Here is a 19,793-nt window from a genome sequence, read left to right as displayed (position 1 = left end):
ACCAGATAAAGTTCTGCTTCTGAAAATTCTCAATGGGGGTTAGTGTTTCTCCATTCCTTTACTAGGATGTGGTGAAAGAAATACAAGCAAGAAAAAAATATATTAAAAGAAATATCAAGTTTTGGCAGATTGTCCTACTTTCTGCAAACAGCATCTTGCAATCCACCCCCCAACCCATCTATGACACACTTGAACAAAATCTGCAACACCCACACATGCACTTGCAAAAAAGCAAAGATCCATGATCCTTGCATCAGGCTTTATTTCCCCCTCGCTTGTTTCTAGAAGTCACACTGTCAATTGTATTTACTGTCTGAAACGCAATCAGAGAAATACACCACTGGAAATGAGTTACTGCAGGTAGTGACCGTGAAGGGATCTGTTGTGAAATGTTTATCTTAGCTGATAATCTCCAAAACAAGGGACAAATGAGGTTTCGAAATACAGTAGGGAAAAGCTGAAATGCACAGGGCTGAGCTGCTCTGGTGAGACATGAACGTGATGGGGATTTTTGCCTTGCTCTGGGATACAAAGTGATATTGACTACTCAGACAACAGTACTAATCTGTATGAGAAGAAGAGACCTGTGCTTGGGCAGGGGGAAGCATGAGGTACAGAATGCTCACCTGCCACAACAGACACCCCAGCACTGCCTGAGCATTACAAGGTTTCACTCACCTCACCCTGCACACATTTATTTCTACTTCTGTCCTGACAGCTGAACATTCTAATGACCCCATTTGTCACAGCTCTCTTTAGTGGCTTACACCCATTTGGATGCAAGTCTAGAGCAGGCATTGCTTAAAACACAGATGATGCTACCAGGAAGCCAATCAGTAAAACTCCACTGACAAACATTCTTTTCTGGTTTATGTCCAGTTAAAATACTGGGAAACACTCACCCCTCTGTGTATTCAGTCTAAGTTGTCAGGCTCCCAGCCCTCTCTCGCATATAGCTGTCGTGCAAACATTTGGCCAGTGCTGTTTTGCTGGAGTGCTGTTTTTAATAAGACAAGCTGTCAGCCACAGTTGCTGTCTCAACACAGCATGCTGCTGCCTACCCAGAGCAGCACGGCATTCACATCCTCTGCTCCCTCCATCTCCACTCTTCACCTCCTATCTGTTCTCTCATTAGCACAGTGAGGCTCTGCAAGTGTTCAGATCACCAAGAAAACAGAAGGTCAGAACTGTGTGGAGAATGGGGTGTAAAGGCTTTGGTGTAGGAACAACCCCAGTACAACCCTAGTGCCCTGTCCCTGCAGGTAGCATGTCTAGAAGGACAACTGTATCCTGGGCTGCATCAACAGAGGGGCAGTCAGCAGGGGGAGGGAGGGGATGTGGATTGGGATTGTCCACTTCTGCTCTGCCCTCACAAGGCTCCCAGTAGAGGGATGAGGAGCTGTTAGAGTGGGTCCTAAGAGGAAAGGTTGAGGTAGCTGGACTCATTCAGACTGGAGAAGAGAAGGCTCTGGTGAGACCTCACTGCATCCTTCTAGAACTAGAGGGAGGTGCCTTTTAAATAGAGTGTACTAGGAGTAAGGCAAGGAGGGATGGCTTTAAGCTAAAAGAGAGGAAATTTAGGATAGATGATAGGAAGAAGTTCTTTACTTGGAGGGTGGTGAGGCAGTGGCACAGCTGCCCAGTGCTGTGGGTGCCCCATCCCTGGAGGCATTCAAGGCCAGGCTGGAAGAGACCCTGGGCAGCCTGAGCTGCTGGGGGGCAGTTGAGTGGTTAAAACTGGGTGGACTTTAAGTTCCCTTCCAATCCAGCCATTCTATGATTCTATGAAAGCTCTTGGAAAACAGCCCACTCAGTGGCTTTGTCCCATGTTCCCACTGGGAGACATTGGAACACGTGCCAGCCACAGCAGTGTACCTCCCCAGACTGCACCCGTAACAGGAATTCAAGCCCTACTACTCCATCGTAACACCAAAAAGGAAATACAGTGTCTCATTATAGAACACACGCTGCTGTGAGTACTCACAACGCTGAGTGGGTGATCCCAGCCCCAATTCCAAGCCTACATCCAGACCCAGATTTATTCCCCGAGATGCTTTCACAGCTCTCCTCAAGCACATGCTTCTCCTTCCCATGCAAACGGAGCGCAGCACTCAGACATCCTCCACCAGACTGTGCCAACCCAAATACCTCCTTACATTCAGCTCTGTGGCACAGACTGGTAGGGTTGCAGATCTAATGATCTGTGGGCAGGGGGGTGCACCAACCTCCTGGGTTTTCCTTTGGAGCAACATAGGAGCCAGCACACTCTGCTGCTGCTCTTTGCCCTGTGAGAAGTAGGGTTTATATACAGTTTAATCTAGGTCTGTAAGTCCTGAAAGCAGCAGTTTCATCTTCAGGGCCAGCTGAGATAAACACACATCCAAGAGCAATTACAGAAGAAACAGCAGCATTCATTCTTTTCTATCATATTTTCACATTAATGCTGTATTTTAACTATAATTTTCCCAAGCACGTTGTCCTAAGGCACTTGAGACAATCAAACTCATTCCTCTGTAGAGTTTACAGCACATCTCCAACAGAACTTCCAGCCAAGACATTTTCATCCCAAGCACTTTTCTGAGGGACCCTACGGTCCCAGGTAAACCTTCAGGGCTGCTACTCAGAGCGTGCAGATTTGGGAGCAGGGCAAGGATGAGCGTTTGATGGCTGCCACGTGGGGTATGGGATCAGATGGCAAACAAAGCAGAGCCAAAGGCTTTCTACTTAGGTTGCTTCTGCACTGGCAGCATGAAAATGGGTGAAAAGAAAATTGCAAGGGAAGTCGTAAAAAGCCTGGCTTACAGAGAAGGCCTTTGTGGCATGCACAGATAAAATGCCATCACCATACAATGCTGTAGTGACTATTCATGAATATATATTAAAAATTCAAATTGGGAAGAAGCTGCATATATTAAGAAATCAAAGAGTGACTTCCACTTCAAGATCAAATTACAGCTAAAGAATTTTTCTGACACCAAAACAGCGTTAAGCATAAAATACAGCATCTATGAAACCAAATAAGCCAGCCTGGATCAATACCATCCCCATTCATCAAGACTCCAATTGCTTTGTGTGCCAAAATAAAAGCTTCTAGGACTTAATGAAGATTTAAGCAGCACCACTCTCCCTCTCCTACAGCAGACACCTTCTCCAGAAAGTTGCTTCCCACTTTCCTTCTCCATCTGAATTTTTCCCTATTGAAAATTCATTGAAAGCTGAAGAGAAATACATTTGTTGAACACACCTGAATCACCTTTATCCAGGGCTGGCAATGTAAAAGCAAGCAGCTCTAACAAAGCCAAGGTTCACCTGATAGTGTTCAGAGCTCAGCCTGATCACAGACCGGACCAAGGTCTTGCATGCCGGACCACCAGGGATCCACATGCCAGGGCCATTCCTGAAACAGCTCAGGAAGGTTCTGGTGCTCCTGTCACAATGGAATAACATTTTTACTGGGATTCCGTTTTGACCTTTTTAGGCAAATCTACTCAAAGGCCACAATTAGGTACACAAAGCACTGCTGAGATCAGGCTTCGAAGAAGCTGTTGAGGAAGAAGGTAATTAACCCCATGACTGAGCCCTGAGCGTCCACCCTGAAAGACCAGTTTATATAACAGAGCACTGCTGAAAATCCCCCATCTTCGCTGATGTGTTTTGAAAGCTCTTCCTTGTCAGCTCAGATGCTGACCCCTGACCCGCAGTGCTGGGTGAGATGGTCACAGCTTGCCAAGGAAAGGAGCTCAGTTAATGCAGTTTTCATGGATGGATCGATTGCAGAGTCAGAAGGGACCACTGCAGTTGTGCTGCTCAGCCTCCTACCCAGTGAACTACACTCAATAATCCCCTCAGCTTGTTTGTGCTAAAGGCACACAGCTTTCCAGAGGCACCAGGAGTTGAAGGAAGGAGACTGTTCCATTCCAGGTTGGAATGGGTCATGCACAGTTGAACCAACTCCAATCTGCTCCCTGGGAGCTCAACCAAACCCACCTGGGAGCCAGGGCATCTGCATTTTGGCACCGAGCACACCTAAAGATGGCACAGCTTCTATGGGTAGACAGTACAAAAGCAAGCTAGAAGTGCCAGGAGGCCTCACTTGGCTTTGCGGGAGCATCTTTTGTGTACTGAACACATGCAAAATGAAATAGGAAGTGAGATGACTTTATCCCTTCCCATCTCCCATTCTACTCTGGTAGTGCAGTCCCTGAAATGTCAAACACAAGACCACAACGCCAGTGCTATCTAACAGGTATGGAAGTCTTCTCCAAACCTCTCCCAGAAGGCAGGAGCCCTATTCATCTGAATGATCAGTAGCTCCTTGCTACCCAGACAAAATATATGTTTAATGTCTTAGTGAAAATGTTTTCCATTGAAATCTGAAGCAGGATTTACTGCAAATGGATAAAGAAAATTGAAGACTGGTCCATTCTGGCAAAGAAGTGTTCTAATATTAACAGAGGCTTTCTCCAGAGAAATATTGCTGCAAAGCAGAGTTAGCTACTTTCTCAATAATCATCTGTAGCTTCTAAGTAGGCAATTTGGGTCTGGTTGTCATATTTCAAAAGAGAGACAAGCCTGCCCACTGCATGCAGATGAGGTGCACACTTTAAAGGGTACTCAATGGAAATATATTTATTCAAATGAGTTTCTGAGAGAGTGAATGAAAAGCTCCCGCAAAACACAATTTCCCTTTCCTTCAGACATAGGGATTACTTCCAGAGACAGTTTTACTACCAGGCTGGAAACATAACTGGTGATTTAAAATAAAAGGCAAAGCAAGATTTGTTTTGCTCAGTGCTGCTGTGCAAAGACACGCGCAGACATCCCACTTCGTCAAGCTTTCCTATGAGCACCACCACCCTGTCCTACTGGCCTATACACTCAGCCCTCCCATCACCTATGCACATGTTTACCTTCACCACATTAAGTACGTGACATGAAGCTTTATGTAGCAAAAATCACAGACACTTTGCCACACTGCTCTTCTGAGTCCTTCCAAGCTCCCTGTCAGCTGGAATCAATGATTTCTCCCATATCTGTCCATGCCATTTACTGGATACTTGCTAAGTTGTCCTGTTGGGCCCTACATTGATGTTTACTTGCTTAAGTGCTCCCACCACTTATTTGCTAGCTAGCCAAAGGCCTGGCTGTGCACCTCCTAGGAGAAGGAAACCAATATCCTCACATTCACAGCAATAGGAGAGCAGCTGTTCATACAGCTGGATGCCTCTCTATATCACAAGCCCTGCTGGAAGGTGCAGCTCAGAAAGCAGCACTCAGGTATTTGGCTGCTTCAGTGCCATTGCTGACAGTTGTGACAGCATTGCCATGTCAACTGCTCAGCACATCCCTTCTTCCTCCCACACCTGCTCCAGTTGTCAGCTGGTAACCAGAGAACTGAAGGCATTGCGAAGGGAAATGCCATGTGAACTCAGACTGATTCAGACAACTGTGGGAATTTCATATGACCTATACAAAGCCTGTGTGTCCACACAGGCAGACAGGCTTCAGGATCACAGTCCTGATGAGGGAGGCTGAGCTTAAAGCCTGTCTGCTTTTTGCCAAGGGCATCAACTGCTCTGACAAGAAACATTGCCTTTCCCAGATGAGGCCACTTCTGTGTTCAAAGTCCTCTCTCCAGTGAAAGGAGCACTGGAAAAGATCAAATTCATGAAGAAATCATGAAAGTATCTTCCTTCTCACTCACAGACTGCAGGTATATTTACACCATCCAACTGTACATGCCACACACCACCATTATTGCCCCGTTTTTGAAGGTGTTGAAGGCCAGGTTGGATGGGGCTCTAGGCAGCCTGATTTGGTGAGTGGCAACCAACCCTCAGCATAGGGTCAGAACCTAATGATATTTAGGAACAATATTTAGGGTCCCCTCCAAGCTAAGGCATTCCATGAGTATATACATCCCACACTGCTCAGACCACACCAGCCACCGCTGAGCCACACCAATAACTCAAGGGCCACCTATAGCTGCAATCCCAGCTGGATCCCTTCTGCAAATACCCCCAAGTTTGCAGCATGTGCTGCAATTACTCAGCAATGCTTCTAGTTTCCTAATAAGCAAGGCTAGGAAATTGCAGACCTGGTCTCTTCCCTCTACAGCCAATGGTCAATGTGCCTGATACAACATTAAGATATACTTGCTGACTACTCTTCTCAGTTTTATTAACTTTTCACATAAAGTGCTATTTAATAATCATGTAAATTAAAGCCACTTTACTGTAGGGTGTATTCTATAATGAATGCTGGAGAAATGACCTATTTGGAAGTGAATCGCATTACAAATTCATGTAACTCAATTTTCAGGATCCATCTCATGCATACTAAGCAGAAAAGAAAGAAAACACAGAGAAGTTTGATACAAAAAACATAAACATTTGTAATAGCAGGAAATGGGACTTGTGGAATAATAAATGTGTGTCAAGTGACAATGATAGTTCAAGGAATCAAATTTAGTTTCCACTGTTTGGAAAACACTTCATTTTAGAACAAGTTAAAGTAATAGATGCTATTACATCTGCTCTGTGCATAACAATCATCAGCAAAACTGCATGTGATTTCCCAAGGAAGCAAAATAATTTCAGTCATAGGATACTGGGCCTGAGACTGGATTATGGATTCTTTTCTTAATCATCTCAATTCCTTAAAGAAATCACTTTTTCAGAAGTGAAAGGTTTCTGGAGTGGACCTGGCATCTTTAAAAACAGAAGACTGTGGGTGTTCTTCTAAAGCAGGATCTTACATTGCAGGAGCATTTAATGTGTATTTTTAACTTCACTGTGGCTCTCCTAAGTCACCAGTCCAGCACTTAAACAATTCATGCACTGAGAAATGCAGACAGGTAATCAGTGCAATTTTCAAAGGAATTTCAGAACTACCATTAAAATTTCCCTTATTTCCAGCCTTATTAATGGCTACATTGCAGTTAATGGCTCATTTATCCCCTCTTCTCAGCTGCTCTGCGCTGTGCTCCAGTTTCTCCATGGTTCCCACAGCCCCATCCACATCAGATCCAGCCAAACCTATTCATCTTTCCCTTCTGGAGTCCAACCCACACTGTGAGCAGAATTCAGGAGCCCCAGGAGCTGGTGCTACATCAGAAGCTGTTCCAAGTGACTGGGAACCTATTTTCAGTGGGGGTTTCCCACCAGACCCCATGCACCAGCCTCCCTGCAAAACAATCACCATGAACCAATAATGCATTACCTGAACGGGTAGGCAAAGGCTATGTCAATGTTGAGGTCACTCTCTGACTTGTTTGCACAGTCCACACTGAGGCGCAGTCCTCCAGAGTACCCACCGCATGTTGCAAATGCAAAGATTGCAAAAAGCTGTCAAAAACAAACAACATTTTAATTTGATTTTGTTTCAGCACCCACACCACAAGCAGATCTGTAGAGCAGCAGCAGCACCAGGCCCCTCAGGTCAGGTTATCCATCACTCCATGCACTCAAAGCATTGCCATACATTACTCCTGCACCCTTTCCAAACGTCAATACAGGGAACCAGAAGATTTGAAGCTGTGCTGCTTCACATAGACAGAACCATCACCATTTGTCTGTGTCAAGCATCTCAGCCCTCCCCCCCCCGTGTCTCAGAGCCCACTTGGGATTCACAGCACAGGCAGCTATTTAAATCACCCAACTGATGGGCAAGCTCAGGCTGCAAGGGAAGGATGAATATTGACTGAGCATAATGAGCCAGTCTTTGCACAAATAAAACACTGGCAGAAACATTTATAAGGAGCAGACAAGAGTAGCAATAGTAGACCAAGGCAGTCCACGTAGCTATCATCCCATCGCATGACAAAACACAGCATCACGCCGCCCTTTTTCCATTTCAAGTAAGATCTGGGTGGAAAAGAAAATCATTTTCTCATTATTTTTCCTAAATTTATCTCATAAACCAAGATGGACACAGTGGGGTGATTGAACAACACTTGGCAACACAGAAAAAAAACAAACAAAAAACATAGAATAAGCTTAAGCAAACTGGATAGGAAGAAAAAGTTTGGTTCCTTCTAGTGCAAACCCATATCACACCTTCATATTCCAGGAGAAGGGGGTTGGAGGGATGGGGAGTGCCACAGACACATCAACATTCATATTTATGTCAGGTGTTCAAACACAGAACTTCAATGACAATGGCTGCCTTAGAAGAACCAGAGTAAAAGTGGGGAGAGCTTACTGATACAGTTGTAACCTAAATTAAAAGTCTGGTTATATGTTAATCCTATTGCAGCACAATAGGTGTAAAGTTACTCCACACACTTTAGCAGCTGTGATCTGAAGTGAGGCAGATACGGGAAGTGACAAGTAAACCCACAACCCAAATCACAACTGAATGAACTAAAGGCCAAGAACCCAAAGAAAAGAGGTTACGTGCAACTAGAAGAGAACAAATTGTATTTGGACACTGGAAAGAAAATCATACAGCAAACAACTATAATGGCAAACCGAGGGGCTGAATGATTCACTAAACAACATGGAAATACCAAAAAAAATAAGTAATTAGATCCATCCCTGCTGCAAAAGGCTCCACTAATAAAACACGCCATTCATCTGGGCACCCATTGCACGCTGCTTACAGGCAGATCTGCAAAGGGGTTTAGAAGCCTAATGATAAGGCAAGTTGATTTAAACAGCGACTGACTCAATTCTTTACACTGGGCTCTGACTGAAAAAAAAGAAAGAAAGACAGCTGAACTTTCCCATGAAATGGCTTGTTGGTTCATTTGAAATAAATGCTTATAATAAACTTGAATAGCACTCCTTAATCCTAAATGAGATGTTTCCTCAAAGTTTTTCAGCCTTGACACATGCAACAGCACCAAAAATCACTATTAATCATCTCAGCTTAACTTGTGAGGCAATGTCAGAAAACAATATATTAAGGAGAACCAGAGAGATTCGGGCTGACCTGCTTACTGGCCTAATTAATGGAGTTGTAACTGCAGGTGTTTTACAGATGTGCCGGGAGTCACAAAGATTAATGGCTCGCAAAAAATAAAGGGGGGAGTGAAGGGCTGAAGTGTGAAACGAAGCTGCCATAAATGAACAGCATCACCTGCCAGCTGCAGCTCTCAGAATGGGGACAAGGAGGGGAAAGACACACAATTCAGGCAAATAATGAAGGATTGGGAATTAACATGAGCCTGTGACAACAGCAAGTAGACAGCCCCAAAAATACAGCTCAGAAAGGTTGTCAGAAAAGTTGAGTGCATTTCTGTAGCCTCAGATCCAGCTTTACCCACCTTGATTCCCATGCTCAGCTCTCAGCCAGAGGCTTTCCAGATGCTTCCACACCCAGTAAACCTGCAGCCCACTCCCTCTCCAGCTACATCCCACCAGAGCTGCCCACCACTTTCTATCCTTGCTCAGCACATGCCATACTGCAAGCACCCAAGCAGCACCCAGCAGGCAGGTGGGAAAGCAACAAAGAACCAGCTGGCGGCTTTTATAGTTAACCCAGCCCAGCCTGGCTCCCTGCTCTGGCTGCAATCACATCACTGGTCCCTGCAGCTGGGCACCACACCGCACTGCTTGGAAGCACCTTTACATCATGCCTTGCAGGCCATGAATCCTTTCTCAGCATAACTCCTCACACCCAAACAACCTTCTCCCTCCCAGCTCTGCATTTTTCTTGTTGCTTTTTTTTGCTCCCTCCCAAGTTTTGCTGCTTTCTGTCATCAGTGAATTAAACCAAGATTTACTGGGCAGCTTTTGTGCGTGCTGTAATTCTGTGTCAGTCGCAGGAATGCTGTAAACACCACTGTATTTTATTATAGCAGGATTTGTGTAAATGGCAGTTGTAAACCCCATAATGGGAGCTTTATGGTCCAGATTCAATAAAACTTCCATCTGCAAGATAATTTTATTGAATCTCGTCTCTCTGAAATTGAAAAGTTTATGGAGAAAGGGAAAGCGTTTCCCTATGTTCCTAGTTATTCTTTGCCTATAAATCCACACTCAGCGCTCATCCCATCTGCACCCTGCATGTGTATGGCTTTTCCCCTTTATACCAGATCTATCTCAGCGTATGGCCAGATCTGCTTATTACAGCCTCTGCCCTCGAGGGCCATCTTTTACACGGAGAACATATGCAAAATTACATATGAAGGCAGGTCCCCTAGGAGCAGCCAGGAGCAGCACGGTGCCCTTGGGGCATCACATTGCTTCTATACAAGCTCTCCACCTGTCACAAGACTTTCTCCAACAAGGCTGCAAGTCTCTGAAGATGGTGGTGCCTTTGTGTATGCCAATGAATACCCCATCTCCTGCTTATAATGGTGATTGTAACCATTATAACTGTGCAGCCTTACTCTGTGCGACTGTGTCATGGAATCATAGAATTGTTAAGGTTGGAAAAGACCTTGGAGATCATAAAGTCCAACTATCAACACATCCCCACCACCAAACCGCTATAACTTCATAAGGAAGACAGGTAAATCCTATAACCCAGCTTAACCAATAGAAATTATATTCATTATGGCACTGTGCAATAATAAACATCATTTCAGCTCCAGTGCTGGTCCCTTCTTAACCCTGGGTTAGGGGCACAAGGGTTCCAAAAGAGCCCATGTCCCAGCTGTGTCCCAGGCAGGCAGCAGCAGCACCACACGACTCCCCTTGCCACAGGAATGACAGATGGAACAACTTCCTACCATTTCTCCATACTTGGCTTCAGAGCCTTCCCCTCAATGCCTGCCGAGTGACAGGTTGGCCGTGAGAGCCTGAAGAAGGTAGAATGGCTCCTGACATGGCAAGCTAAAAGGCTAACATAGAAGCAGGGCAGCTAAAACATCCTGTTAGGAAGATAAGTCTGCCATTTAAAATTGATGAAATTTTACATAAGCCACTCGCTTTTACCAGGATACCTTCCAGGAGAGATCCCAGCCCCAGTCCTGCCCTAGCACTGAGAAGCCAAGGGGAACATCAGATGCTTTGGAAAAGCAACGTGCAATACTTGAGACCCCTACTCACCCATTAGTCACTTTACACATTGAAAGTGTTTCACAAAGCCAGAGCTTCCTGGCATGGCTTTTGGATATAAGACTTCTCCTTCTCTGGATCTCCATCACAAAGAGGCTGCAAAATATGTGCCAAACACTGCATGGCTTTACACCTCCTCCTTGTTCACTAAGGCCAGGGATACATATGAGAAGCATCCCTTGCCCCGCAGACAGCATCATCCCCTGCACAGCCTTGTAGCGCTCCGATGATTTATTTATGGAATGCAACCAGCAGCCAAACGTCATTATTAAGGCTGTAAAGAGAAGATTTAGAGGCACTAAATGACTGTATGAGAAAACATTTAGTGTAGAGCCGATAGCCCAAAATATGTCACTAGTGAAAATTAGGGAGCACTCTCCCCTCCGGCTTTCTGCCTGTTTCCTTTTTAGAATCTGGCATCTTTCCTCCGAGGATCTGAGCTGCAGACTTCCTGGAATCACTTCTCCTACGTACAAGCCTTTGTTCACTGGAGATTATCAGCTTATTGACTTTGGGATTCCTAATTATATCAGCTTGACTGGTTGATGAATTGGGTGGGCAGCAGAGCTGGGGGGAGGCGATGACTAGCAGGACTCATTTTCCTCCAACAACTGTCCTGGGAGCAAGCTGAAATATATTCTCCTTATGCTGAAAAAGAAAGCCTAGAGCAATTGTCCACTAATTGCCAGGATTTAGTGTGCCCCCCTTAGAAATAAACAGCAGCACCGCAAGAAGCAAACCTTCTAAAGGGGGGTTATAAGAAAAAGGAGGATTGAGTCTGTAGCAGGGTATATTGTGATAGGACAAGGGGAAACGGTTCCAGACTAAAAGGGGAGATTTAGATTGGATATAAAGAAGTATTTTTACAATAAGGGCAGTGAAGCAGCGGCACAGGTTGCCCAGAGAAGTGGTGGATCCCCTGTCCTTGGAGACATCCAAGGGCAGGCTGGACAGCCCTGAGGACATTCAAGTGTCTGTCCCATATCCTCTGGGATGGGTTTTTGGGGTCACTGTTGGAGGCAAGAGAGAAAACCCTCCAGACCATCAAGTAGCATCCTGTGGCATCCTCAGCTTAAAACAGAGCATTTCATTTAATACTTCGCATTTTTAAAAGGAAAAAAAAATACTTCCTTTGATTCTTAATAGATAGATTTATGGAAATGAAGCTGGGGTATTTTTAGTGAGTAAAGACTGTGCTATAATCATTTGGTTCTACAATACTTTAATCCCAAGGAGACAATTTTCTCTATTTTTCTTTGAAGAAAATCTTTATCTTTTTTACTCATTTTCATTGATTACTCTAAAAATCCCATTTAGTCCCACCACATAATGGTATGGTAGTCTTTTCTCATTATATTTTAATAGAATAAAACCAAACTGTATATGAGAGGATTAGATAGCCATTCGTTGAGCTAAGGAACATTGTTCCTCCAGATGGCCAGACAGAGTCTGTGTAATGCCTTTCCTATTTATTAAGTTCAAAATGTAATGCAAGATGATGAGATGTTTCATCCAATGTTTAATGGGTCAGCCATAAAGTTGAAAGCTAATGCTAAGGTTGGCAGCTTGCACGGAAGAGTTAACAGGCAGAAAATAAAGATGTATGTCGACATCTCTTGGATTCAGTGAAAGGAAAAGTCGTCAGTGAACAAAGCCTGTCACACAAGTGGGGAGAGATGTTAAGCTGCTTCAGCCCCTCCAACCACTGGCCAAAGGTCTGAGATAACTGAAGACATCTACAAGGACCTGCAGCCTTCATGTCTCCACATTCATACCCTTCTTCTTTAAGGAGATGGGAGCACAAGTGACACAGATTTGTTTCATTTCTGCATACGATCCCTGAATAACTCATGTTGTGACACATACCACTTCAGTACAGAGATGCACTCCTTTTTGGGCCTGAAGACTTTTCCAGCCTGCTGGCACACGGAGGCAGCTGCCATGCCCTTGGTAGAGATTCTTGCCCAGCCCCAAGCCAGGCAGGTTCACATGTAAATGCAGTTCTGCTCCTGCTCCCTGATGAAAACACAGGCTTTGTGCAGGCTTGAGAGACTGCTTATATTGGATTTACTGTGGTATGAGTATACACAATTATAAAATTAAAGCAATTGGACAGTCGCTTGTTTCCTTACTTGCTGGGTGGGTTTAGAAATATCTGAGTTTAAAATGGCCCAACCATGTAACATAACTGTGTACAGAGTGTGATCCAAACCAGCGCTAAGAAGGATTTACTCCCCCCAGTAAACACAGGGATTTACCTGAAGGCTGAGCAGTGTCCATATGCACTAGGTGCATGGAAAAAATACTTCCCTCTGTCATAGAATCACAGAATCATTAAGGTTGGATAAGACCACTAAGATCATCCAGTCCAACTGTTAACCCATCCCCACCATGCCCACAAAAATGTTATCCAAGGTGCATCGTCATTCCTTCCATCTACCTCAGTGCTGGCAGACCTCGGTGGTGGTGGAGTATCCTCATGCTGTGAGTGCAGCCAAATGCAGCAATGAGATTTGGGAGTACACAGACCACGCTGACAGCTGGGAGCTTGCAGCACAGCACAGCATGGGGCTGCAGTGAGACCCCCTCCTGCCCCCCCCAGGCCAAGAGCATCTCTGCGTGATTTATTACAGGAAAGGCGCTGTCCTTCAATCACACTCTATTATTTATGACCTAATGATCGCCCATTGACTAGCAGGGATTATACTTTTGCTAAGATTCTCTGGGTGAGTGAAAGGGCACCAACCTCATTATTATCACATTGGTGCTCATCAGAAGCCATTAGCAGCTTCCTCTCAGCCCCGCTGCTGCTGTGCTGCTACCCAGTGTCATCTGCTCCCTAAGCAAGCATGCTCGCACTCAGCTCTCATTTCTCAAGCTGAATTAAGGAAATGGGTGAAAATTATTTAGGTTGGGAAGGCATCCAGAGAGCCCTTGGGATGAATAAACCAGTGCAACAGCTTTGTCCCGTGAGGATTTGAGAGTGCTTTCAAATTGCTAAGCAATGAGGCCTCGCTTCCTTCCCACACCCCCAGCAGTGCTCTTTGATAGGACGGCTGGCTGTGCTTTCCCATTTTCCAGTATCTCAACATCTTTACGGGCAGCACTGCTGGGTACCCAGGTTGTCCTTTTGGAGAGCATGGCTGCTTTTCCAGAAAGCCTATGTACAGCCACTCCTGGCCATCAAGACCCATGGTGGCTGTCCTAACCTTGTTGGTTGCCCTGCCATGGTAGATGTACCCCTCTTCCTCCAGACCCCACCTTCTCAAGGCAATCCTGTGATGGAGGAAGGCCTGGGTTGCACCTGGCATCCCACACAGGACCCCTCCTTTTGTCTCAAAGCAGTTTTGGCTGGAAAATTCCATTGGTGCTGGCTCTGACCTCAGCACCCAGCTCTGCGCAAAGGGCTGTAAGAAAAATTTGCTCCTGGCTAGTTAGCAGCACACATGGTGAAAATAATTTCTTTTCTAATAATTAAAACGATGGGCTACAAATGAACGCTTGCATTGTTGAGCTCTGGGAATTCATGGGGAACATTTTGGGAACAAAATGTTTTCAGAATTAAAACCTCCCCTTCCTCTTCTTTTCCTTTGCTCCTCTTACACTGTCCCTAAAAGTGGCATTGCTCCCCTTCCTAAAGCTAAATCATAAATGGTAACACCCTAACATGAGCATCTTTAGGAAACAGTAATAGAAGTATCCTTAAATTGAAAAGCAAAAAACCAACAATGTTTCCTTATCTCACCGGCTCTTGATACACTCCATCCAGTTGGTTTAAGTTATCCCAGTTTCCTCTCCATCCTCACCCACCCCATGTTCCTCCACACCTTCTCCCTTTTTCTTCTCATGCACTTTCACTGATGTTCCCTGAAATCTGTTTCTAAGCACAAAAAGAGGTAACAAAAGAAACTTGGCAACCCCTGGCGTGAATACTCCCCACTTCCTCCATGTTTTAAAATACTGCCAATTCTCAAATAATCAGGCATCCTTTCCTTTCTCTCAACTGCCAGCAGCTGCTGTGCATCTTCTGTGCCACTTCCCAGTGTACTTCACAGCCTTCCAGAGCCAGAAGAAAAGCAGGCACTTGTTCCAAACCAATAATACATCAATTTGTTTTTGGCCTCTTCACTCTTTATACCTGTGCTCCTGGAGATGATTATTTAGCTTTTACATCTGCAGATTCCAGCCTGTGGAGTAAAACTGGAGCTGATAAAATAAGGAAGAAAACACATGCAGAATGAAAAGAAAGCTACTGGACATGCTATAAATTCAGAATCAGGTAAAAGCTAATCATGGTAATGTTCACTAAAAACAAGAGAACGCAGTGAAGGAAATAGACTTATTAATTATTTGTGTTATGGTAGCACTTAGAAGCCTCAGTCCTTTATCTGGGACCAGCTGTGCTATACATGGCAAACACTCAAATATGACTTTAGGTAATTGCACACATTTTCAAGGAAAATGTGCAAATGCTCTACTCTTTCACCTTCAGCAGTTTCTGTTTTGTTGATGCTGCTGAAGGCATCCAAGTTTACCATCAGCCTCATTCCTAGCGGTTCGCTGGATGACCTCATGGTCCAAGAACAAATAATTCAGTGTGAAGGGATCCGACACCCATAGCCAGAGTGGGCAAACAGCAGCAAAACTCCCAGATCTCCCACTGTGGGCATGAGGCTCATCCACTGACACCTCCATCCCTTGGCCTGGGGGACGTAGCGCTGTTGCCAACAGGGACGTTTTGTCCTCATTAACTCTGTGAGAGTTTGATCGCTTTTCTAATTAAGATATATTTTATGGTAATCTACCAAGCCCCTTAGACTAAATCACTCAGTTAATCTGTTGTTAGTGCCCATATGTTTACAGCTTTCGAGCCTGCTGCAGCATATTTGCTTTGCCAGGGTGCCAGGGAAGTTTGGTGACAGATGAGCACTGCGCAGCCATCCAGGTGGCAGGACCCCTTCCACCCAGACAGACAGCCTGTATGTGGCACAGACAGACAGACAGCTCCAGCACCGTGCCTGGGAAAGGACAGGAGCAATGCAGCAGATCCCACACATCATGCTGACCGCCTGTCTCCTCCCCTGTCTGTACTGAAGGACTCAGCACATCTTGTTTTCCTTTCTATCCTTACCTTTTTTTTTTCTTTTTTTTCCTTACAAAAATAATAGGTTGGACATGACAGGAGAGGAAGGCTTAAGAATTTGATGGTATTCAGTATTCTGGCCCCAGACACAAAACAAAAAGTTTCATTGCAAGTTCAAGGACCCCGAGCATCCCCTTGGGCCCAGGGTCATGATTACATTTGCAAACCACAGACAAGCAGAGCCAGACCTGTACTGGACATCTAATTAAACACCAACTGAGCAAGCATTGCACTGTTCTGCCTGCAATGCCCAGCCTCCTGCATAGCCTAGCACTAGTTCTCCCTTCTGCTTCCCTGGGGCTGGCAGCAGGGACAGTCCCGATGGCCATGAGTGCTTACATAGGGGCAGGCACACAGCACTTGCTGTTACAGCCCATGCCAAGGAGCAGGCTCTGAGTTTGCAGCCCACACTGCTGTTAGGAAGGATGTGCGCTCAGCTTGCTGAAGAACCCAAAGGGAAAATCAAGAAAGACCAACCTCTGGGTCAAGTTGCCATCTGCCACCCATTTTCCACACAGAGAAACGTTCCCTGGAAAAAAAAACAGTAAACTGGCCATATAATTGTACAGGAACCTCTAATCAAGAATGACACAAAGAATAAAACACCACCCGCCATCACCGGCAGTGACAGGCAGCTGCTATCCAATAACAACACAAATACCATTCTCCCCATGGGGCACCTATTGGTCTGAACAGGATTAACAGAGGTGAGGAAAGCATTCATTAAGTCTTCCAAGGACCTGGCTAAAAAAAAAAGTATCTGGCATTCAGAAGGAAGTATTTAAGAAATCAATCTTCTAAGAGCTTGAGGAATTTCTCTAGGAACTGCTGGAGCTGCTAGATGCCACAGCCAATGAGGCAGAGAAGCAGCTCCCCAGGATCCTCACAGCCCTAAAATAACATTTCCAACTCCTTCCAGATCCTAATGTACCCGCTAGAAAGAGATAGCATTGCAATGTTAGCATGGGCAGAAGGTGAGTGGTGGAAAACCACAAGCATGGAAGACTTTTGCATGCACCACATAGGAAGTAAGGCAAGCTCTCCTGCTCCCCCCAAGCTTGTCTTGGTCTTATCCTGGAGGGACAGCATTTGGACCAAAGGGATCATTTCTGCTCCACCACAAGCCCCTCTTCACACAAATGGTTTGCAATGACGGACTCAGGCACATGGCCCATGCAATGCCTTACAATTCTTTGGCCTCCCACGAGCTGCCCTCCAGGGGCAGGGTGACACCAGGAGTCCCACCAGCTTGGACACTTTCCCTGCTTCCAATCTATACAGACAAGCTGAACTGTCCTCTTAGTAAACCACAGCGTGTCCAGCTTTCAGGGAAGTCTGGCACCCCTGCTATGAGAAATTACATGGTACAGAAACCCCAGCCCCTTTGTTTTGCAGAGCTGGAAGCAGAAGCTGCGCTACTCACTTCATCCCAGCCAACCGCTGCCCCTCCAGGGTCACCAAATATGCTCTTTAACCTCACCTGGAGGTCACCACACTGAGCCATGCACCAAGGCTCAGCAAAGCTGGAAATGTTTAAGGCAATCCTTGGGCAAGAAGGATTATGCTTAGAAAGCGTGTGAGATGTGTGCTGCTCAGACACTCACACCCTCGGCACCTGAGAAATTAAATGATTGGGAAAAGGCAATCACTGTTATGCACCTCGCTCACACATACATTCACAGTAATGTATATAAATGGGATAAATATACACGGTGCTTATGAGATAGCAACGATGTGAAAATTGAAAAGACACAGAAATGGGCACGTATGAATCCAGTTGCAGGCAGCAGACCCAAGGTGTGGGCTCCCCATGCAATGCCCAGCACAGCTGCACCCAACCACCATGCAGCCCTCAAGAACCCAGCATGGTCCTGAGCTGTTCCGCACACAGCTGGGAAGCCAAGTGCAGCTCCTCCACATGGAAACAACATCGGAACAATTAAGCTGGTCCAAAAGCAGCTTAAAATGACTAAGCAGTTATTGCCAATCTGAAATTTCTCTCTGGATGAGTTCAGCCTGCTCTACCAGCACAACATCCTCACCTTTTCTGATGGGTTTAATAAAGCCAGTTGCAGCCCTACTGGAGCACGCCTCACACATCTATTAGCATGGCCCAAAATCATGAGAGTAGGTGGATTATTCTGGGTTTGATACGTGGATTTTCATGTTCTCAAAGCATCTACAGCTGGAGTTCTGAAAGACTTCTGAACCACCAGCGTGATTGACTCCCATGGATCAGACTCAACCTCAAAAGAATCAAAGTGCCAATAAATTAATGAATATAATGCCTCAAAGTCAAATATTTATTAGGCAGCCTGGACGCGCTGCAGATACACATCTTGCTTTCCTCAGTCACAGTGTTCCAAGCGCTGCCTCGCGCTGCCTGGGAAGCACACCAGGAGCTGTGATGGGGGGAGATAAATCACTGCACCTCGCTGCTATTTACAGGTAACAAAGAGGTCTCCAAGTTAGCTGAGAGCGCGGAGGAACGAGGCTGCAGAGCCGTGCACAGCAGAGAGTCAGAGCAACAGTACATTGACCTGTATTAATGGTGTAACACTCCGAAAACAACTCCACGTCCTTAATTACTTTAAAGATTTTCTTTATTTCAACAATGCATTTTGATGAGGAGCATGTTGCTGCCCACCTGCCGTACTTTAATCTTCCTAAGGAAATAGGCAGTCTGATGCTCGTACTTCAGGATGATCAATATTAAGCAGCTCGCACTGGTTTTTCATAGCAAACATTTCTGTCTTATTTTTGAGTAGCCTTTGATTAAAGGAAAAACCAACCGCTGGAAGAAACACGACAAATTGGAATCCCTTTCCCCTTTAATCCCCACTTTCCACATTTCTGCCGTAAAATGAAGCGCAAAACAAGTTTCCAAAGCAGGCACCCCCCTCTGCAATGCAAAACACAGAGCAGAAATATTATCCATGTACCTAAAAAACACAGAACAGTTGGGCTCAGCATGGGAGCACAAAGAAACCCAACCTGTAAAACAATTTGGTGGGCTTTGCCATTCCTTTAAAAACCCCACTTCTCCCCCAGAACAGCACAGCTACACACAAATAAATAGATAAGCATAGAACTTACCGGAGCAAATATCACCATACACATTTACAAAAGGGTTTATAATCCAACTTGCGTCTCCTGAAATAAAGCAAGGTTTGTCTCATACTAAAAATAAAGGCTCCCAAAAGCTTCTCGCAGTGGAGAGGGAGAGAGAGAGGGAGGGAGGGAGGGAACAAGCACCAGCTCCTCGTCTCTCTTTTTATGAAGCAAATAAGGAGAGCAAGAAAATCAATGCTGAGAGAAAGTGAGATGATATACCAATCAGGCAGCAGCCTCAGCCTTATTTGCAGAGGGATGGCAAAATGGTCATATTATCAGACAGCGACTACACACAAGCCTAAGTAGAGAGATGGAACACTTTCCCCGTGGTGGGGGGCTGATTGCGTTGCTGTGGTGCAGGTAGCACAAGGATGTGCTGTGAGGTGCAGCCCCGTCCTCCCCAGCACTGCTTTGTTCTGTATGCATGCTCTATAGGAAAGAAACACTCCACGGTTCTGGGTTAAAGTTGTGCTGAGCTGAAAGAGCCTCCACATCTGACACCTGCAGAGTGCCATCAGAGCAGTGCCCCT

At 45.4% G+C, this 19,793-nt stretch overlaps 1 protein-coding gene across 5 annotated transcripts in view; it reads right to left on the bottom strand.

Moving 5' to 3' along the window:
• The window catches only part of SYNPR (synaptoporin), a 76,655-nt gene that overhangs the window by 11,734 nt on the left and 45,128 nt on the right, over window positions 1-19,793 (bottom strand). For 2 of the 5 annotated variants that reach the window (XM_015875408.2, XM_015875409.2), the window contains one exon: window positions 7,222-7,346. In XM_015875408.2, the coding sequence (XP_015730894.1) occupies window positions 7,222-7,346 (125 nt within the window). Of the gene's footprint in view, window positions 1-7,221; window positions 7,347-9,268; window positions 9,442-16,626; window positions 16,672-19,245; window positions 19,639-19,793 lie in introns of those variants that run through there. The other 3 variants (XM_015875411.2, XM_015875410.1, XM_015875412.1) reach the window with 3 other exon arrangements.

This window comes from Coturnix japonica, chromosome 12, assembly GCF_001577835.2.
Source record: "Coturnix japonica isolate 7356 chromosome 12, Coturnix japonica 2.1, whole genome shotgun sequence".
NCBI classification, from domain to species: Eukaryota; Metazoa; Chordata; class Aves; order Galliformes; family Phasianidae; genus Coturnix; species Coturnix japonica.
This window is presented reverse-complemented; position numbering and strand designations above follow the sequence as displayed.